This window comes from Tilletiaria anomala (assembly GCF_000711695.1).
Source record: "Tilletiaria anomala UBC 951 chromosome Unknown K437scaffold_51, whole genome shotgun sequence".
Taxonomy (NCBI): Eukaryota; Fungi; Basidiomycota; class Exobasidiomycetes; order Georgefischeriales; family Tilletiariaceae; genus Tilletiaria; species Tilletiaria anomala.
Window position 1 is genome coordinate 85,389 of NW_013546971.1, and position 20,254 is coordinate 105,642.

The 20,254-nt window shown below is 56.2% G+C and overlaps 5 protein-coding genes across 5 annotated transcripts; 1 reads left to right on the forward strand and 4 right to left on the reverse strand.

The window, feature by feature from the left end:
* Nucleotides 1-58: 58 nt before the first annotated feature.
* Nucleotides 59-1,648, reverse strand: K437DRAFT_257049 (uncharacterized protein). Its single transcript, XM_013387347.1, has 4 exons — nt 1,523-1,648; nt 885-922; nt 322-664; nt 59-237 (listed from the first exon to the last, which is right to left on the reverse strand). The coding sequence occupies exons 1-4, from the start codon at nt 1,526-1,528 to the stop codon at nt 154-156; spliced, it is 471 nt and encodes a 156-aa protein (XP_013242801.1). The 5' UTR covers nt 1,529-1,648; the 3' UTR covers nt 59-153.
* A 2,415-nt stretch (nt 1,649-4,063) lies between these two features.
* Nucleotides 4,064-4,369, reverse strand: K437DRAFT_210104 (uncharacterized protein; the record flags this gene model as incomplete). The annotated part of the gene is made up of 2 exons (XM_013387348.1): nt 4,064-4,231; nt 4,307-4,369. Coding segments are annotated over 2 exons (231 nt in total), but the record flags the coding sequence as incomplete, so codon positions are not given.
* Nucleotides 4,370-7,876: 3,507 nt separating this feature from the next.
* K437DRAFT_224894 (uncharacterized protein) lies at nt 7,877-9,758 on the reverse strand (the record flags this gene model as incomplete). The annotated part of the gene is made up of 3 exons (XM_013387349.1): nt 7,877-8,686; nt 8,802-9,499; nt 9,620-9,758. The coding sequence occupies 3 exons, from the start codon at nt 9,756-9,758 to the stop codon at nt 7,877-7,879; spliced, it is 1,647 nt and encodes a 548-aa protein (XP_013242803.1).
* Nucleotides 9,759-11,984: 2,226 nt separating this feature from the next.
* Nucleotides 11,985-15,768, forward strand: K437DRAFT_247808 (tannase-domain-containing protein). The gene is made up of 5 exons (XM_013387350.1): nt 11,985-13,027; nt 13,127-13,286; nt 13,404-13,939; nt 14,012-14,856; nt 14,944-15,768. The coding sequence occupies exons 1-5, from the start codon at nt 12,457-12,459 to the stop codon at nt 15,622-15,624; spliced, it is 2,793 nt and encodes a 930-aa protein (XP_013242804.1). The 5' UTR covers nt 11,985-12,456; the 3' UTR covers nt 15,625-15,768.
* Nucleotides 15,670-18,167, reverse strand: K437DRAFT_247812 (MFS general substrate transporter). Its single transcript, XM_013387351.1, has 4 exons — nt 17,343-18,167; nt 16,943-17,263; nt 16,473-16,857; nt 15,670-16,388 (listed from the first exon to the last, which is right to left on the reverse strand). Exons 1-4 carry the CDS (start codon nt 17,914-17,916, stop codon nt 15,815-15,817), a joined length of 1,854 nt encoding a protein of 617 aa, XP_013242805.1. The 5' UTR covers nt 17,917-18,167; the 3' UTR covers nt 15,670-15,814.
* Between the last annotated feature and the right edge of the window lie 2,087 nt (nt 18,168-20,254).

The following is a 20,254-nucleotide window of genomic DNA, read 5'->3' on the forward strand; positions in this document are numbered from 1 at the left end:
CCTTCCACGGTCTCAATTAAGCGTGATAGCAGTCGACTGTGTCCGTGTCTGGGGACAGATCCTGTATCATCTTGCGTGGCGTACAGAGGCATGGGTCACGGCATAGAGTACAAAGCAGTCATCGTACGCGGGAAGCGGCTGATGGTTGCGAAATTACACCCTGGGTGCCTTGGCAGCACCGCGCATCGATGCCTTGCTGACCTTCGGGAGGTTGGCACGGCCAGGAGCGGTGGCGGACTGTACAAAAGGTATCATTTATAAGCAATTGTCAGCGATGACACTTGCAAGAAAGCAAAGACAAGCTCGAGTAGTCTGCCTCACCTTGGCCTTCTCAGTCTTCCTAGTCTCTGCCCGTGCCTTCTTCTCCTCCTTGCTCTTGGCAAGAGCCTGGTTCCTAGCGGCAGCCCTAACCTCGGGCTTCTGGTTCCTCCTGGCCTGAATCTGGTCCAAGCTAGCACCGACGATACCACGCTGGTGCTTGACAGTCTTCCTCGACCGCTTCTTGGCAACCTCCTCGGTGATACCCTTCTTGTGCATGCGACGGAAGAAGACGGTCCACGCGATCTTGCGCGGGTTCTTGCGCTGGTGGAAAAGCGACTCCGACTTGGAGCCGACGAAGCGGAAGGTCTTGCTGTCGCCACGGACGTACAGCTTACCCTTGCCACTGTACAAAGTTAATGCAAAAAGCGATGTGGTCAATAGGCAGGCTTGGCAATAGTTTGCGGACGACATGTGTTGCTAGCTAGTTCTTCCCATAGCTACTCCCAGGCTGGCATTACCACACATCGCAGTAGCAATGCATGTCCAGCAGAAATGCTTTTCCACATCCTTCCTTTTCCAGCTCCCCTCCATCTCAGTAGAAATCTTCAGGGTCAAGTACTCACGGGTAAATCTTGCGGAGCGACCATGTATCAGTTTCGACCTAAATTGCAAAAGGGAATGAGATCGAATGTCAGTTGTTGCAGGCTCCGACACAAGTGTGCATTGCTGATGGAAGATTGGACAAAAGCTCTTTGAAGCTGGACTATGTTGGAGGAATAGACTGATGACTTGTACCTTTCAACCTTCCCAGTAACCCCTTTTCCCCTCTTGACCCGCATAATGCGTGGCACCTGATGTGCTACCACCACAGTCAAGCACTTGTGAACGCCGACAGATTGCCTCATCTATACGACAGCCCCTTTGAGGCTTCACGCCGGAGGCTTTGTCATGTGTGGCCCGCTGTCGTCTACGAGCCTGTGCCAAGGCCATCGTTGGATCGTCGCTCGTTGCGAGCTCTGTGACCCATGCTCGTCTCTAATCTGAGCATCTGAACCAGCACTTTGTGCAACGTTGTTAAACAACTGCTGCCGCTGCACATGACGCGGGTGCAACCCTTCCCTGGCCCTCCTCTCCCTGACCGCGCTCCGTGTCAGGACTGCGAAGCTCCATCCGAGCCATGCAAAAGTCATCGTCATCGTCTACCCTCAGCCAAGCAGCAGAGAGCTCTGTCCCAAGAGCCGGATTGGACAGTACTGCGTACCTTCATCTTGCCTTGCTGTCGAAACTGCCGATGTCGTTGGAGTCTTGACGAGAAAGAGTCTGGTGAGACTTCAAAAACAGCTTCTCTAATGGATCAAGGTAAGCCAGAAGTCAAAGAAGCACAGAGGCTGCAAGCGCCTGCTGACAGCTGTTTCCTGCGTAGCCTCGCACTAGCCTTGTCCTTGATCTGGCGGTGGTCAGGAGCGGAACGCAACTGCGCGTGGTGGCGGTGAAGTGTTGCGCGCGCTTGGAGGGCTGAATATGCTGCGGCCCCATAGCACTAGATGGCGTGACACTAGCTCTCACTCTTCACCACGCACTCAGACCAACTTTGGCTTGAGGCATCTGAAGACTCTTGCAAAGGTGTGATTATCAGGTGGCTCTTCAGGACCTTGGCCACAATTGTGTCCAACACCTTGCAACGCAGTCCATAGTCACACTATGCAAATGGCATAGGCAAGCGTTTCAATTTATTTTGCTGCTGCGCTCAATGCTAATGGGTGTGCAAAATGTTACACCGGCACTGCCTCGCTTCAAGTGTTACGCACGACATGATAGTAAAGGAGACTCGAATGCAAAAAGGTGTCGAACGAGCTAATGTACACATGTGGTCCATCTGTCTCTTTGAGAAGAGTTATCAGACCGGAGACGTAGGAAGCGCGAGAATGAGCGTGTGGCGCGCCAGACATCCATGAGTCCGAGCTCGGGCGACACAAAGTAGGTCCTTTGCGGGGAGGCCCAAGCGAAGGAAAGCTAATTATGGCCCTTGAGCGACTCGGCCTCGAGTAATTATTGAAGTGAACACCGCGGCCGTTGTTGACAGGACGAGAACGAGTTTCGAATACCAAGCGCGCGCAATAGAGCAAAACGTGACAGGAAAGCGCCTACGAGAACGTGTGCGCAGTGCCGATGACGAACAAAATCGCGGTGTCTCGGCTTTTGGTGATGCAAAAGAAATGGACGGTGCCTGGTCCATGGGTCGTGCATGTGCCAGGACCTGCAAGGATCCTGCGTATCTCCTTGCTGAGTCGACACGGGGGCGAACTGGAGATGTGGGGGAAAGGATTGGAAACGCGACATAGAATAGACGAGTGGGCTGAGGTGAGGAGTGATGTACAACAGTCTGTTTGCGACACTGCCCAAGCGGCGAGCGAACAAGTAACGAGGGGCTGGGGTGGATGAATGAACAGAGACTTTTGGACACATCGCGCTGCGACAGACGGCGGACAAGAACACAGATCAAAACGCATCGCGGGTGTACCGTGATGATGCCAACCGTACGTGCCCGGTGAGCGGATGGAAATCCCTAAACGGCGGCCATGAAGCCAGCCGAGGGGGCCGCGCGGAATGATAACGGCAGTGGCGCGCTCGGGTTGTGCTGGTGACCTGACCAAGGAGAGGAGCGCAGGTGCTGGGCGCTGCTAGTGTTGATACTGAGTTCACTGTGACTCGGTTGCTGTTGCTGATGACGCTGAGCTGCAAAGGCCGCAGCGGCAAAAGCTTGGGCTTGGGCTTGCGAATGTTGCTCGGGCGAGAGCTGCTGTTGCTGGGAAATATGTTGACGTCCCTGAGCTTGCAGGCTGAACATGTAGGCAGCAATGTCAAAAGTGGGTGTCGTAGGTGTGGTGGACACTGGCGCCGACTGCTGCTGCGCATTAGCGTGGGGGTGAGATTGTGGGTGCTGCATATGCGGTGGCATAACACCATGCTGCTGCTGCTGCTGCTGCGGAAACGTTGCAGCGCGCACATGTGCATGCTGTTGACCGGGGTGAATGTGGAATTGCGGTTGTTGTTGTGGTTGCGGTTGCTGGTACTGGTACTGGTATTGACGATGAGCAGCGAGGGTGGCAACAGGGGAAGTCATGACAGGGAAAGGCGGTGCAATGTCGAATAGGCCAGTAGAGGGGAGGGCGGCCGGAAGGTTCTCCGCAGCAGCTGTGGGTGTTGGCATAGCTGGGGACGTATGGTTCGCCGTCGAGGTGGGCGAGGTGGTCGATTCAACGCCGCTACTGCTCATGGAGCTGCTGAGCTCGGGTGGAGACGACGTGTTTGGCGTCGTCGAGCCAGGCATACCAACAGGGCCGCCGTTACTAGTGGTGACGTGAGAAAGGGTAACAAAACCCGAGGCACCGGCCGCTGCCGCCGCTGCGGCAAATTGAGGGTGGTTCAACATGAAGGCGCTGCCAGGAATACCTTGCTTGTCTGTACTGCCATCGTCGATCGAAGAAAGTGGGCTGTATGCTGCCATACCGTTTGCCGACGGTCGAGAAAGGCCAAATCCATCGAGCCCGTCAGCAGGAAGAGGGAAGCTTCCACAGTCGTCAAAGTCGTCCAAGTCGTCAAGAAACTCTGCTCCGTTCAAATTGCTGTCTGACAGCGAGTCGTTTGAGTTGGCACCATCAGTCCTGGCATCCGTGTTGCTCATGGGGTGGCGACTACAGGCCGCCTTTTCGACCTCTGTCAGCCCCTTCGGGAGGAAAAGTTCGGTCTCGGCCTCAACGCCACGCTCGGTAGTGAGACCGCAGCGGGCACGGAGGTTATTGACTTCACGGATGAGGTTAATGTTGCGGGCATGCATCTCCTTGAGCATGTCACGGTAGAGCATCTCGAGTGAGAGGCTGTCCGCGACGAACTGCAAAGAACGGTTGACGATGAGCGACTTGGAAGGGCGTCTTATCTGCGAGATGGCTGGCAAAGAAGCGGCAAGAATCTGGGGCATACAATGTAATGTCGAAAGATGTGAGTTTGTGTCATCTCGAGCAACGCATACACGAGGTAAACTCACCAGGAATCGATTGTTTAGGGACTCCCGTCTCGCGCGTTCGATTGCATTGTGATTTGCCCTCTTTTCAGGGTTGGCTTTCCGGCTGTTGACGCTGGCGTTGCTGGAGCTACGGACCTTGCCAGTTTTCTTCTCAGAAAAACTCCCGAACGAGACTGGGGGGGATCTGGAGACCGCTGCTGCGGCTGCCAATGGTGTCGCCATCTTTTTGGCTGGGGACGGCACTGTGTGCACGCCTACAGTGGGCGAGACAGCGGAAGACTCTGCGGGTTGGACGGCCATGTTGAGAGGAGGGGGGAGGATGAGGCTTGGTGAAATAGCGGAGAGGTGGTTGAGAAAAGGTGAGGGCGAACAACGAGGAGGTGCTTGGGTCGTGTTCAAGTAAGACCGCTGTGGGGTCAACTTGTCGAGGCTGTATGCCGCGCGTGGAGTGTGCTCGTGGAGGTCGCGATCCAGTAACGGCTCAGCAGGACCTGAAGGCGGCTTTCTTGCGAGAAAGGTCGGGTCGGATCTGATGACTCTCGAGAGGGGGACGAGGGGGAACGAGTACGCCGAGCCAGACAAGAGATCGTCGCTCGTGAGAGGAGATCAATCTTGCAGTCTGCAAAGCGCCGTAGGGGAATGTGGAGGAGGAAGGATACGCCGAGCCGTGCGTTGCTGAGCAGCAAGCCGTCTTCTAAGCGAACTGTAGGATCATGAGAAATGGGATGGGAAAAGGTGATCAGAAAAGCTCAGCGCAACCGCAGGTCGTCGACGACGGCTAGGATCATGGTAGCTTTTGGACATGCCGGAGTCTTTCTACCGTTCCAAGTCGCTCCAGTTAGCCATCACTCAGCGTGAAACATGCAGCTCCCCGCGAGTCTGCGCGTCCAGCATATAGCCCGAGGCTTTTTATGGAAGCAAAGAGGCGCTCCCACCCAACCTGCCCTTTTCAGCCGACCTCCCCTCCGTTATCTCTGCCGTCTGATGACCGTTTGATCTGCTTCCAAAGGCCCTTCGCGCGCGCCTACGCACCATCACCCCCAGTATTTCATAGCTTGTACAGGCTGCAGCATGCAGAACTCACTAAGGGTTCTGCTTTGGTTAAGGGAATGGGATGGAGGATGCATCATGAGTATGCTGAAGATGATGAGGAAAAGGTGGAGGATTGGGGCTGGCGACCCCGCCGGTCGGGGGAGACTGGGAGAGACCCGACCGTGAGGGAGCGTGTGAGCTGGAATCCGGGAGGAGATAGACGGAGCGCGAATCACGATGGCGCCAGAGCGCCGTGTCAGACAAGTCAAATTAGCCCGTGTGAACGATACTGAGAGGGCTGGTGCAGTGCTGCGAGAGTTTTTCATGGCTTCCTTCTGCAAGGCAGGGGAGCTGCAGCAGAGGGCTTCGCAGCATCTGGGTACGGCAGTAGGGCACACACGTTCATCACGGAGCGGTCATTCAGCAACTTGGCTGGGGCAGGGACGCAGCCAATAATGCACTGGAGCACTGGACTTTGGGCTCTAGACAGGACAGGAACTTAGTGCTGCGACTTTCCCAAGCAGGCAGGCAGCCTGCAGCTTCTGACGCGAAACAGGAAGCGGATAAAGCCTCTGCTCCGTGCCACCCCCCCTTGGCCCTCACCAAGCCAGTAAACCAGAATACCGAAAACCTTACCAGACTACGGACTGGCTGAGTCCCCTCTGTGTTCAAAACGTCAAACGTCAATATTTTACGTTTGTCGTTTTTATTTTATTATTGCACCGCTTATATCAAACACGAATCACATTTCGCCATCGTCGCCAGCACGGAGGCTTGGAAAGTCGGACGTAACAGCTGCCTGCATCCTTAAACAAACGTGCAAGGAGTTCCACAGTTTTGGGCATTTTTCCGGTTTTAGTCCCATTCAAATGCCCAATGGCGTCGCCTGGCATCTTATCGCAGTGTAAGGGCATGAGACTGCTGCGTTTCGGTTCATGTGGTCAGAGACTCTCGGAACGGAATATGGCTGCCCGTCTTCTCATGACACAGACCTATGCAGTGTCCGACTGGCAAGTGCCCACACTCCGTTTCAACTATTGTAATCATGCGATAGTGCCTGGCTGGGCATGGCAGGACGTGCTCACTGCTGGGCTCATTACAACAAGTCCTCATCGCGTATCATCCTGTCGTGATATTGGCGCCAATTTGAGAACTGGATTCCAGAACGCTGGGCATGAGCTGGAAAGAGTCTCTGAGAGGGTTGGTTCCGTCCTTGGAAGTCGTTGGTTGTTCCGTTGGAAGAGTCCAAAATAAGCAGTGGAAGAGCCCTCTTGGAAATGGGGAGCTCGGTCGCGGATCCACTTATGCGTTCTCGGCATCATGCTGATGTCATCTCTCGAGGTGGATAACTGCGACGGCTTCGTCGACTTTTGCGTGCTCATGTATCCCCTTTTGCTAATTAGACCTTGTGAGGCCGTGGCTTCACTTTCTTACATTCAAATTCTCTCAGGTTCGGACGTTCCAGAGGCTCTACGGATTCCCGGCAAGTTTGAAAGTGACTACTACATACATAGCAACTTGACGCTTTGTGTTCAGCCGTCCAGACCAACTTTTAGCGAGAGACAGAGGTGCATACAGACATTACTCCGGGTATCCGGGTATTCCAGGATCCGACGTCCGCGGATACGCCAAGCACAACCCAAAGCCGGGTTTCGGGCGCACGCAAGGGAGGTATGTACAGCAGACATTTCAAGAGCCACTGCGGCCGTCAAGAACGTTGCACGAAGCTCTCGCGACTTGCTTCCCTTTGATAATCAATGAGTTCATAGACTCATCATTTTTTCTCATCATAACCTCATTAGCCATATTGTGCGATCAGCCCGGTCCAGGATGCTCCCTTGCTGAATAGTTGTAATCTTTTGCAGTCCCAACAAAGGCTGGGATGACGAGGTTGGATGACGATATCTCCTTGCGCTATACCGGCCTTACACTTTTCTCAGGCCAAATTTCGAACTTTCCAGGTGCAGCAAAAATCGGCTTCCGAGGGAACGATATAAACTCATCGCGGTCGGCCGTCTGCAGGCATGTAAAGTGCAAGCTTTCATCCTCGTCTTAAGGCGTCGGCTTTGCCCAGGCCTCTCTGAACAGATTGTGCAGGGCTCGAATGTCCAAGGGCCGAAGAACGAAGCCCGCAACATTGGTGTGACAACCGACAATGCGACTGATAAGGCCGGTTGCGCCCTGTTCCACCAAACTCATGGGCACATGCTTCAGCAGATACAGCAGGGTTGCAGGACCACAGCAAGGAACCCTGTGCAGTGTGTAGACCCGTGCCAGGCTTCTGCTTGTGGTTGACGCTGAGCTTCCCCCTGGCGGGAGCGATTGTGCCCAAAGGTGACCGTGCCCATCAGGACAGAAGTGCCGGCAGAATCTGTACCTTTGAAGGGGTAGGCTTCTTCCATACTCGCTTGGATTAGCTCCTCTCTCCGCACTGTACAGTTCGGCACGACTCTCCAGAAAGTAAGAAAGGGAGAAGCTGTATACAAACCCAGGCAAAATGGGGATAGAGACATGCTACAGTGCAAAACAATGACGCTCGAGGTTCGCATTAAGAGGGCATCATCGCTCTCTTTGGTTAATGCGATCTTCATCCTCATCGTCAAAGGGATCCTTGTTTTCTTCGTCTTCATCAAAAAGCACATGCTGCTTTTCATGTCCGTGAGCGTTTCCATTAGCTGGCGACGATGCCTTTCTGTTCGGCAAGGACGGTGTGATGCGTGCGCTTGCATTTTTCGATCCTTGTCGTGGCTGAGGTTGCGATGGCCGCGATGTTCGTACCTCCGCCTCCTCGCCAGCAGCATGTGTGGGCGCAGAAGATGCGAGTGCAGCCATGGGCATCTGTGGGCCTCCATCTATGCTATCTCTCAGTTCTAGCTGCTCGTACCCTTCCAATTCCATACCGCCGAGCCTCGCACCCGCTCCTGCTTCATCACCAGCCGGCGCTGAAGTGCCACCTGCCCGCATGCCATATCTACCGCCCCAGCGCATGTACAGCTCGATCAGGATGTTGGACCACAAGAAGATGATGAAGGAGATGGAAAAGTCGATTAGACCCCATGTGATGTGGTCGACACCCTGGTCGTTAGCCCAGTGCAGCTCTTCATCCGTCCCGGACATGAAGAGCACACCGGACGCGACGAGCAGGTAGGGCGGGAGGTACTGGAACGGCTTGATCGGATACCACGTACTGCTACCATGCCGGGTGTCCGTTGCATCGTGCGGCGAAGAGGTTGAAATGGAAGAAGACCGAGGTGAAGGCACCTCACCTGTCGGCTTGCCATCTATCACAAAGCAGACTTCGATGATGCGAGTGGCGCCTGCTGCCATGAGGGCGTACCCGAAGAGCGAATGCACCATGGTAGACAGCATCTGCAGGGCCGCATCATGCGTTGGACCGAATAGAAAAATGTGAAGTCAGCCCTCCAATGCTTGCTTATATGTTTGACCTTTCGACGTTCGTGGAAATGAATGTGCTTGCCCTCACCAGTTCTTGCGCATGTCCGCTCATCGCCCAGCCAGTGAGAATGATGATAATTCCAGGCCAAATCGTGCGGCGCCCTCCCCTGCTGAGAAAGACGCCGACGGCGCCGCCAGCCCAACATGCGACGCCCATGAGCGTGTGCTGCAGATCTTTGTGCGTCCACGGCCCACCGTGGTGCTCGGTGAAAGTGTTGACGATCCCCCATAGCAGAATGACCCAGCTATCAAAATACTCCTGGCTCTGATTGCGGCGCTTGAGCCAGCCGGCACCGGCCTTGAGCGCAATGAGAAGGAGGACGCAGTACGCGATGAACGCGCTGCCCATGATGTGGTGCGCGAGGCACTGGCCGAGGCGCCCGCCAAAGCACCACGAGCGCAACGTGATCAGGCCGAGCACGCACTGCACCCAACCGACGATCGGGAAGCTACGGCCGAGCAAGCCGTGCACGATCACAGCCGCGGGCCTAATCCAGCTGCGCTCATACTTGCCCAGGTCGAAGTGCGCTTTGAGATAGAGGCCCAGCACGCCTTGTGCGCCGAGGTAGAAGATCACTAGCGTGGCAAGCGAGCCGTGCGCCGTGTGTGGAAAGGAGCGCCCGCCATGCGCATGCCCGAGGATGTAGCCACCAGTGGTGAGGGCTAGAGACAGCACGGAGAGTGGAACATGGAGCCGATGTCGGACCAGGCCCAAGACCATTGTCACTGCACGCAAGTAGCACCGAGTTTGCCGTCAGCGCATGTCCATGTTTCGTTTCCACCAACTCCCATTCCTCCGTGTGGCGCCCGAGAAGACTCCTGCTCCATGTCCCGTGCTGCACTCACATGGAAACAATGCGAGCCATACGGTGAGTTGCAAGCCCATATGCAAGTACAGTATCGGGTCGATCGGTACTGCGTCATCTGCAGGGCCAGCCTGATGATGCTCATGTGCGGTCACGCAGTCGCTCCAAAGCAGCTTCATTATTAGCAAGCCGGGGAGGACCGCGGTGGTCGGTGCCTTGCGTAGGCGCCAGCGCCAGGACACGGGCGCCGAAGCAGACATCTTATTTGGAAGATGGCGTCGCAAGATGAGCTCTTTTGCTGCTACCGGCTATCTCCAAGACTGCACGTCGACGCCTCGTTGCTGGCTGGATTCAGCGCCACACGTTCGTGGCGGGCTCCAAGTAAGTCACGCCTGTAGCGCGGAGCGCCGCTGACTGCGAAGCGCAACCAACTAGCTCGGACTGTCAATTCGATCAGGAAAGCGGACGACGGTAAGAATGGTGACAAAAGAAGCGCCTTGGACACAGCAGCAGTCCAAAGGAGCGTTGCCGTCGTCTCTCAACAGTCAGCTCGCGAGTGCATGGATGATGGATCTCTTCTGCCAGCGAGTAAACGATGAATCGTGGTCTGGGATCACGATGGTTGGCCTCTCCTCGAGCTGCCTTCACGCAGTTTGTGATGAAAGTGTGTTGCCGCTCACGCACGACCCGAGCCATCGGGCCGCAGTGAGGGCGATTCTTTCAGCCTGTTAGCGGCCCGCCGCTTTGCTGTCAGTGTGGATTTTGGTGGCTAGGGCACGTGGGCACACCGCGTAATCAAGAACGTCATCTGTGTAATACAAAAAAGACCTTCGACCATGTCGCATCCTTCTCTGGAACCTGCCTCCAAAAACAATCGCCCTGGCAGCCTGGTCGTGTACATTGGTCTCTCCCTATGTCTCCCAAAGCCATCCCCGACCGCCTGGCCGTAGATGCGCCGCTCTTGACGGGATGGCGCCGGACGGCTCTTGGCCCTGGCGCGCCACCACAGAGCTGTGCGAGGAGGACCGCGGCTATGTACATAAGCCTCTACTTTCGTCGTTAGATGCGGCAGAATCAGACAATCCAAGCTGTTACTCAAACGAGAGCTTCTCATCACCCCTGAGTTCCTGGCTATGTCGAGCACTTCCTTGTCCGGAAGATTTTGGATGCGCGCATGCGCCGCAACCGGCCGCAGCCTCTGATGCCATGCGTGCGAATTGGAAGGGCTGGGGCGTGGACCGGAGTTGCGGCACATACTTGAGGGAGAAGGCCGTCCTGATCGAGATCACTGGCTGCCCTCGGCACCCATTCGTCGGCCTCGCGGACGTGTTGGTGTGCGTCCGGGACAATTTGGATGAGGAGGCCGTCGACATGGTCAAACAGGTGACGCTGGAAAGGAAGCTAGTGTTGCTGATTGTACGCATCAGACACGTCATTGTGTACTGGGATTGTTCGCTTGCCTTGCTGTGACCAGTGATACACTGGAAAGCGAAGCATAGCTGCGCACTGCGGAGTGCAATGCCTCGTGACGCCGCATAGTACAGTTCACAAACGATTCAGTGAGCTTGCAGCTCTCGAAGCGCGAGAAGGAATGGGTGGGGCCACTACAGCTGCATCCCTCCCTTCGCCTGCCTCTGAGGGAGCAAGTCTCTCAGCAGAAGAGACGCCAAGGGCAGAGCTATGCATCTGGATCTTTGTTCTCATCTTTGCGGTAAACAAGTCACGTTAGGGAGGGTGTCCTTCGGGTTGGAAACGAGCCGCCTGGCACCTGCACATTTGCACATCTACACTTGTTTGAATCAGCAACAGGCACGTATGGGAGGAGCAACAAGAGCGGCGTGACATGCAAGCCACGTCTGTGAATTGAGCAAAGCAAGCGTCGGTTCATCGTTCCCTCGCGCTCGTCGACGTACACAGCGTAGATTAGTTCAACGTCCCCGACAGCTGATCTAGCTGGCGTTGGACGTGAACGCATGCATGCCTTGGAAGCTGATCAGGCAAGCTCGATCGCATCTCGCGTTCCCCCCTCAGTCGTCTGCGCCTCTCCCTTGGCCCTTGCGAGTTGCGGAGGAGGCAGCAGCACTTTTAGACATTGAATGAGGTCGGTGGGGTCGGCGACTCTCCAGACGCAGCACGACGAAAACCCACAATTAGGGCTAGTGGGCTAACACCTTTTCCGCAAAAAAGTTTCCTCTATCTGGTAGACTGAGAGCTGCGCGCCGCCAACAGCAGTCTGCAAACGGTGTTGATCATCAGGAACACGCCCGTCAGTGACTGTGGCGACTGAGGGAGAGGATGGGCATTCGTGCGGAGTTCCTGTCATTCTGTTGATTCGCCCCGCATCTCCTGCCATCCGTCTTTGGGCACTAGAGAGCAGGCCAGGCACTTGCATTTGAAGGAAAGCGATGAACTAAAATGCAAATATCCACACACCCACACCCGGGAGTTGTCCCTGCGGCCTAGTCATGTGGTTACCTCTTTATGGGGGGGCTATACTCTGCGAGAGTATTTCCCCATCGTGGCCTCAGCCTCGCTGCGTTGCTGGTGTGCCCTGTTCTGCAGCCTACAGGATCCTCTTCCCCCTCCGATACAGATGCACGTCAAGTGATAATAGCAGCCGAGTACCGACCGACCTTGGGACGTCGTTCGTCTGCACCCGCTGCAATTCATTTCATCGTATAGATAAGTCATCGGTATTCGTTGTCGGGGTTGCCTATGACCCACCCGGTCGATTGAAAAAGTGCTGCACCCGCCATCGTCGTCGACGCCCTGCACGTTGCGTCTCGCCGCCCTCTCATACACGCATCAGCAGGTCGTTGTGCACACTTTCCGCCGGCGCTGACACTTACCACCAACGCGTTTCCGTCTCCGTGGCGCATGAAGCGTGACGCGCGACCCCTCTTTCTGCCCTTGCCAGAACTGTGCAAAGCTCCGCCACCCAACATGCGCACGACCAAAAAGACACTCCTCATCCAAGGGCTCCTCGCCTTGGCGCCGCTGCTGGCCGCGCCGCCGCCCGCGGCAGCCAGTCCGCAATTCGCTCTGCCGGGCCTGGTCAGCCCACAGCAGCGACGTTGCGCTGCTGCACCTGCTGCCGCTGTGCTCTCGCTTGCGGCGCCACTGAGTGCGACGAGCTGCTCCGGTACAAACTCTAGTACTGCCAGCAAAGACAGCGAAGATGAGAATGAGGAGGCTGGCGACGGTGGTGAGGACGGCGAACCCCGCAGCGCTTCGCCTAGATCCTTTGCGGCGACGACTACAACCTCCGCACACCAGCAATCACGCCCGACGACCGCCGCGCTCGCCGCGCAGCTTTGTGCAGCCTTGCCTGCGCAGCTCTTCGCGCCTAGCGGATCACAGCTCACTTTCAAGGAGGCCCCCGTTGCCACGTGGTACGAGGACGGTTCCAACCCCAGTCTCGAGCTGCTTGCCTCTACCTATCCTGACGGTGCGTAATGATCCGTGCACGTCAAGTTTGCAGTCTGCAAAGAAGGTGCTTCCATACTGATACATGCTCGCTTCCCTGATCATCCTCGTGTGACGACAGGCTGGATCCCGCCCGGGACAGACGTGGCGTCGATCCTCGACGGTGTCGGACCTGATATTGACATCACCCGCGACTATGGGTATGGGCGACAGGGCCAAACGCATGAGAGCAGGCTGATCGCGGCCAACGGTCCATTAGGCGGCTTGCCTGGGTTCTGTCGGTGAGTGCGGGTCACACGATGGAATGCACTTGCAACTTTGGGGCGCTCAACACATTTCTACATGATTCCCTCGTTCTATTCTGCCCGAATCTCAATTTGTTGCGCCGTGCCTAACAGCGTCGCAGCGCGTATCATCACTTCTCCCTTGACGTCCGTCCTGACCGAGGTGTGGCTCCCAATAGCCGACAGCACGGCGTACCCCAAGTCGCACAACACAGGACCATCGCCCCACCAGAACCCGCCACAGCCTCTGGCGCCGGTAAACGCATCAGACTACCCGACAGCCAGCACTCCTATCGTCATCGATGTACCCACCACGCGCGACGCAGGCCACCTCAAGTCCGACTGGCAGCAGGAGTACGGCCAAGGCGCCGTGTACGACCAGAGCAAGGCGCAGGAGAAGTTCTTCTACGCCAAGGGCCCCTCCTACGTACTCGCCAGCAACGCAAACCGACTCGGCGACCCGCAGGAAGTGTCTGCCACCAGCGGCATGGCCAGAGCGCGCAGGGACGAGGTATTGCAGCATTCCGACAACGGAAACGACCTGCAAACACGTGCTGGACGAGGAGACAAGGTACTCACTGGTGCACAAGTGTATGGAAACGGCATTTCAACCGCGTGGAACGGGCGGCTGCTGTTCATCGCAAACGGAGGTGGGTATATGCGCCGCGCTTCACCCATTTTTGAACGCTCCTAACATTCCTGTTCGAATGGCCTCCACGCAGGCCAGCGCGGCTTCGTCCCCTACCCAGACCTGAAGCAAAATCTGAACCGGCACCGTTTCGTCGTCGTCGGCTCCAACTCTGGCCACTTCTCCACCACTGGTGGGGTCTCGTGGGTTAATGGCAGCCAGTACGCCGACACTATCCTCGACTGGGCTAGCCGCGCGACGCACGTCAGCAAGATCCTTGGCGAAGAAGCCATCGACGCATTCTATGGCTCTGATGCAGGTGTCCGCGTCAAGCGGACCTCTTCCGCTGTGACTGCGGCAACGGCAAGCAACAAGCACGATGGCAAGCAGCCCAAGGACTCAGCCCAGGTGAAACAGCACCACAAGGGAATGGGCAAGCGCGTTCGCGCCTACTTTGCCGGTTGCTCGGTCGGCGGCAAGGCGGGCCTGAGCTCAGTTCAGGTGTACCCGGACGACTTTGACGGCGTGCTCGTCGGCTCTCCCGCCAACTACTTTAACCGCCTGAACGCCGGCCAGATCCACACGCAGCGCTCGGGGCGCCCGCAGGTGGCGATGGGCGGCTACTTCCGCATCGGCAAGTACTGGTCTGCGATCCACGCGACGGTGCTCAAGCAGTGCGACCACCTCGACGGCGTCCGCGACGGCGTCATCGCCGATGCGGAGCGCTGCAACGTCGACTTTGCCAAAGACCTGCTGTGCGGCAGCACTGCCAATGACAGCCTGTACGCCAACGACACCAAGCACTGCCTCAACAGTACGCAGATCGAAACCCTCAACGAGCTCTATCGTCCCACCGTGCTCGAGGGAACTAAGGTATACGAACGCTACCTGCCCGGCCTCGAGCGTTCGCCCGCCACCTTGACTGGTGCCGCTGCTAAGGTGAGTCAACCACCGAGCGCGAGATGGCAGGAGCAAATATTCATCAGAAGAATACTGACGTCGTTCCTTTCCCTTGTGTGCTACTAGTCCATCGACTGGTTCGAGCTCGCCATCCTTCAGAAGCCCACTCTCGACCCCAATTTTGACGGGTACAACAATATCACGCTTGCCGACGTACAGCTCGGCGAGCGCGAGAACCCCGGCGGATCCAACGGCGACAACACCGACATCTCCGCCTTCCTCGCCAATCCGCGCCGCAAGCTGCTGCACACACACGGCAGCGCCGACCTGACCGTCTCGCCGCTGATGAGCACAAAGTATTACAAGGACGTGCAGCGCAACTCACGCTTGCCACGCGGCAGGAAGCTCTCAGATAGCTACCGGCTCTTCATGATCCCCGGCATGGGCCACTGCCGCGACGGTGACGGGCCATGGCATTTCGGCCACGTGACGCAGAACGACGCCGGCAACCGTCCGCTGCAGTTCGACACACGTCACGACATCCTCCTCGCCCTCGTCGCGTGGACCGAGCAGGAGCTCGTGCCGGCGTACCAAGTCGGCGCAGCGTACGGCCTCCTTGGTGGCGTCACACCAGCGGATCCAGACAACCCCCCCACCAAGACCGTATCGGACGTGCCCACCTGGTTTTCCAGCTACGAGTACGGCGTCAGATTCACACGCAAGCTCTGCCCGTACCCCCAGAAGGCCAGGCACCTGCACGGCCCTACCACTGGCATCAAGTCCTATCAGCACTTCTCCTGCGAGTAGGGCATCCGATAAAGGGTCGGCGCACCGTGCTTCGTATGTGATGGACATTTTACTTGAATTCGATCTCTATTTACTGTGCCTAGATTGGAATGCTACATGTGCAAACCCTGCAGAAGGGTGATACTTGAAATGGACGGTGTATTGAAACAGCGAGACTATGGTATACGTGGCAGAAGGGGTGGCGTGCCGCCTAAGCCGTGGCATGCTTGGACTTTGCGCGGAGGACATGTCCGTATCGCTTGAGCAGGTAAAGGAACGGAATCATGACGATCGTGATGGCTGCCAGGATGGTCGACCCAATGTCGACGCCAAGGCGTTGGTAGTACAGGTCGCCGAAGAGCGGGAAGGCGGACGCGATAGAGGACCGTGCGAACGCATTTGCCGCCATGACAGATGCCGCGACGGTAGGATAGGACATGGGCTGGTACGACAGCAACCCCTGGAATAGGAGGAACAGCCCGGGAATGTAAAGCGCTGCGCCGATGAGCGGGACGATCCAGTGCGTTCGATTGGCGCTCCAACCCCAGACCAGCTGCGCTGTCGGGATGAAGACCGCTGCGACGAGTGCGACTTCCAGTCGCGATTCGGGGACGATCTTCCCGTCACGTCGGAACCGTGGCTCGACAACGTAACGCAGGTAGGCGAGGTATGGTGGCAGGGTGAGGATGGCGCCGGCCAGAACGGCCAAGAAAGGTAGCGAGCTCTCGCCGAGGTTGAAGTTGTACTTGGCAAATACGAGCGGGAAGCTTTCGAAAAATAGGTAACTGTGGTGTCCGGCACACAAAGGGTAAAGCGAATATCAGTATGCCACATCTTCTACATCCGAGCAGTCTTCGTGCAAAACTCACAAGATGCCGTAGGAAAGGCCGAGATAGATGTTGCCGAACAGGAGTGCCGGCTCCTTTGAGAGTACGAGCGGCCTGATAAGTGCTGTCTTGACAAGCTCTGCAGGCTTGATTGCAGCCTGGTCCAGCTCACTCTGGCTTCTTAGGCGGTCATCGCCGGTGAGCTTGCGAAGCCGTCTGGCTCGCTCAAGTAGGATCGTGCCAGGGTAGGTCTCGGGTAAGCTAAAGGACAGGCCGATGAGTGCTACACCGGCGACTGTGAGCAGGAGACGCATCGACCAGCGCCAGGAGGAGTTCATCGCTGCGAAGCCGCTAATGATGGGGCCCATGACGGGGCCGCACACTGCACCGACGGCCCAGGTGGCGATGAAGTACGCAATGACTTGCGCTGCATAAAAGAATAAAAGACACAAAAGACGTTAGCTTCTCATGCTCATACTTTAAATTATAGAATGAATGCGTTTGCCACTCACGCGACCAGATCTCGCCCAGTGTAGCACCGCCAGTCGAAAGTGCAGGGCTCGCAAAGAAGCCCTGGAAGAAGCGCATGGCCATGAGTGTGTTCCAGTTGTTTGCCAGAGCACCCGGGATGCTGAAGACAACGAAGAGGAAAAGCGAGACGAAGTAGACCTTGTTGCGACCGATCGCTGGGATTTCGCTCAGAGGCGACAGGACGAGCGGGCCGAGACCGATCGCGGCTATGTAGAGTGACAGCCCCAAGGCTGCTTTACGTTGCGAGACATCGAACTCCGCCATGATACCGGGTATACTTGGTGTATATATCGCGGCGCCCACTGCAAGGCAACACAAGGGTACGTGCCGTCAGCTGCTGTTGAGCGAAACTCCATCTATAGGTCGGGGTGCGCGACTCACTGTACACGCTGAATGTCAAAGCGCTGATGAGGACGGTAGTCAGGACTTTGCGACGAAGCGGCCAATTCTGCGGGTTTTCAGGATCGTCTGCATCATACCAGCCGACGATGACAACGTCCTTGTTCGCAGCCGACGCTTCGTGCAGCTTGATTGGCAGATGAGGAGGACGAATGGCTTCGCGCAACGCTTGGCTCTGCTTTTCTGGATCCGCTTCCACATCGCTTGATTGGCGGGCCATGGAAGGGGTGGTGGTAGCAGCCGAGGGTGGAACAGCGAGACTTTGTCGACGAGTTGCCAACGGTGATTCGCTCGGGGTTTGCGGCTTCGAAGACTTGTTCTCCGAGTCGCCGAAGAGGGTTGGGCACGTCGAAGTCGGCCGTTCTTCCAAGGTTCCCGCACTCGAGGAAGAGCTTGTGCCAAACCTACATTGCCGAGCTTGGAGTGCGTCAGACCATTCTCTTGGCAGCTGGAAACCTACTTGCTGGTCCAAGTACGGAAGGTATCGTCCATGCGAAATGCGGTTGACCACCTGTCCAACGGGCGAGTCGCGAAGTGTGCTTGGGTAGAACTGCATTGTGAGCGAGCCTGTCTTTGGGGTTGGCAGAGCAATTATATGCTATAAGATGAGATCCAAGTCCATAGGAAAAGGTCGCAGGCAGAAGATCGCTTACTCGCGAAGATGGGGAGGAGCTGACAGAACCAGCTTGGACCTCGCGACCAGCGCTCTTTATACGATCTATGTTGTTTGGCTGACCCACAGAGTTGCCTGGGAACAGCGAGACTGAATGAACACCTGAGCCATGTATCTAGGGAATTTACTCCAAGTGAGAAGCGCTTGGTGAGAACGAGTGGAGGTGCGGTGGAAGAAAGTTAGACCGGTGGTACCATATAGCACGTTAAGCCAGGACCTTACCTCCGTTCGGCACCCTGCGACTCTCCCTTCGTTTACAATTTTTGCATGTGCATTGAATTTGATGACTCGATTCTTCGGTGCCGAAGATTTGGGTTTACTGCTCACAAAACATTCCTTGGATTTCATTCGCGCACAGCTTCATCTGTATGTACATGGAGAGCGGAGTTCGATCCGCAGTTGCGGCAGTAAGCATGTGCGCTTTGCAAAGTGCAAGAGCCAAAAAGCCTCCAGTGAGAGCAAGGTAACACCCACAAGGAATAATAGATTGGAGATTTCTGAACCTGATGAGCTGAAAGGCTGATCGGGCTTTTAATTGCCTGTAGCCGGATTTAAAGGCAAGCACTCAAAGTAACAAGGCTTGGTTGAGTTGGCCCTCGTCGGAGATACACCTGTGGCCTTGTTTTGCCGCCTAACCTCCATGTAAACTCACGCACCTACATACTGACTACCAGTACCCTGCTACCTGCTGGCCTGCAGGAACCTGATTCAAAATCAACATGAGTGACGAGCATTGATCCTTGGAGTTGTCCACATCGCGGCTCGCGGAGTCGCCAGTCGCAGGACCTCGCCAAGCCTTTCAATATCCCTTATACTGATGTCAACTGAAGGCTTACTCATATATCTAGCCTAGGCGAGGGTCATGGAGAGGCGCTTGCTTCGCGTCGAGGTACATGCATCATCCCCGTAGTCACACGGCTCGCATCCTTGTTGCTTGCGCAGAGCACGAGTCAACATTAATAGTAGCACGAACTTCGCCTCAAGGCATGCAGGTGCACCAGCCCTCGTCGCTCGGCGCTTGCAGCAAGAATGCCACTGACGAAAGTTCGCTCGGTCTTTAGCTCAGTACAAAGCTACCATCTGGCCGCGCAATGGTGTTAATAGGCGATCATGCGTAAGCTTCTTTGCAATGGGAGCCTACAATCGCCGATCTACTCCTTCACTGGTGTTATAAGCGACTCTTGTGGGAAGCCTGCATTGTTGGCGAAACTTGTGCCTCTTTTACTCTAGTACGACCTGTAACATATCAAATCACTAAAGGGCGAGTTCTTGACCACTGATCGTGACATAGGAAGTGCTAATATGAATTGCGTTTCCCATACATCATAGCAAATCTTGCAATGGAAAGTGCAGGAATGTAAGGCCCAAGCGCGTGACTTTGGTATCGCAGCGTACATCACAGCTCTAACACGAAGAGTGCAGCCCGCAGATGTGGTATCGTCAAAAGGCTCCAAGAGGTCGATTGACCTTTCCTGACCGGCGAGTCACCTGTTACCCAGCGAGCAGAGTGATCAAGCATTGCTAGCGAGCTCCCTTTGCCCTGAGTCGCTCGCTTGATAAATTTGGGGATAGAGCTCTGCAACTCATTGTTGTACCTTCGCCATGGGCTTTTTACGTTCCGCAGATGCTTCTCCCGCCAGCGACTGCGCCCGCTAGCGCAAGCCTTAATGATCAACTTCGTCCAGCGAGGCAGGTACGAGATGGAAAAAGCTGTGGAAGCGACTCACGAACGCGCGCGTGCCCACTAGCAGGTCTTCATAGCACGGTTCGTCCGCGTCAGCCTCTTCTACACCCTCCTGCGTCAGCTTCCATGTTCGCCTGCGGTGGGGAAAGACAGTACCAAATATCAGATGATGCGACTCGAAGGAGGCCGCCTACGCTGGCCGTGCTCCAAACAGGGCGACTCACAGTCGATCATACAGTTGATTCCCTTAGGCTTCCCGGTCCATCGCGGCCTTCTCCCAGACGGCTTCGTCCGACTTGCCCGGCAGCGGTCTGATAATGTCGCTGTTCAGAAGCGCATCACCGATCAAGCACAGGTCACACGGCCACATCCTCCAATTTTCGTTTCAATCCCCGCTGTCGACCAGGGCCAAGCCGGGCAGCTTCTTGGGTCCAGCTTGAATAATTGCCGACGAGCGTTGTGCAAGAAGGCGTCAGATGCATGTTGGACGCTCACGACTGCCTGCTCCCTCCGCCGCGAAGAGACTCACCCAGCGAG

What these genes read in the sequence shown, in the direction of transcription:
- K437DRAFT_257049 (XM_013387347.1), bottom strand. An exon ending in TCGCTCCGCAAGATTTACCC is followed by an intron (nt 665 to 884) that starts GTGAGTACTTGA and finishes AACTTTGTACAG; the next exon opens with TGGCAAGGGTAAGCTGTACG. An exon ending in GGAAGACTGAGAAGGCCAAG is followed by an intron (nt 238 to 321) that starts GTGAGGCAGACT and finishes CCTTTTGTACAG; the next exon opens with TCCGCCACCGCTCCTGGCCG.
- K437DRAFT_247808 (XM_013387350.1), top strand. Translation starts at nt 12,457, where the DNA reads ATGAAGCGTGACGCGCGACCCCTCTTTCTGCCCTTGCCAGAACTGTGC. An exon ending in GGCTTGCCTGGGTTCTGTCG is followed by an intron (nt 13,287 to 13,403) that starts GTGAGTGCGGGT and finishes CGTGCCTAACAG; the next exon opens with CGTCGCAGCGCGTATCATCA. An exon ending in TGACTGGTGCCGCTGCTAAG is followed by an intron (nt 14,857 to 14,943) that starts GTGAGTCAACCA and finishes GTGTGCTACTAG; the next exon opens with TCCATCGACTGGTTCGAGCT.
- K437DRAFT_247812 (XM_013387351.1), bottom strand. Translation starts at nt 17,916, where the DNA reads ATGCAGTTCTACCCAAGCACACTTCGCGACTCGCCCGTTGGACAGGTG. An exon ending in ACTGGGCGAGATCTGGTCGC is followed by an intron (nt 16,858 to 16,942) that starts GTGAGTGGCAAA and finishes TCTTTTATGCAG; the next exon opens with CGCAAGTCATTGCGTACTTC. An exon ending in GGCCTTTCCTACGGCATCTT is followed by an intron (nt 16,389 to 16,472) that starts GTGAGTTTTGCA and finishes CGGACACCACAG; the next exon opens with TTACCTATTTTTCGAAAGCT.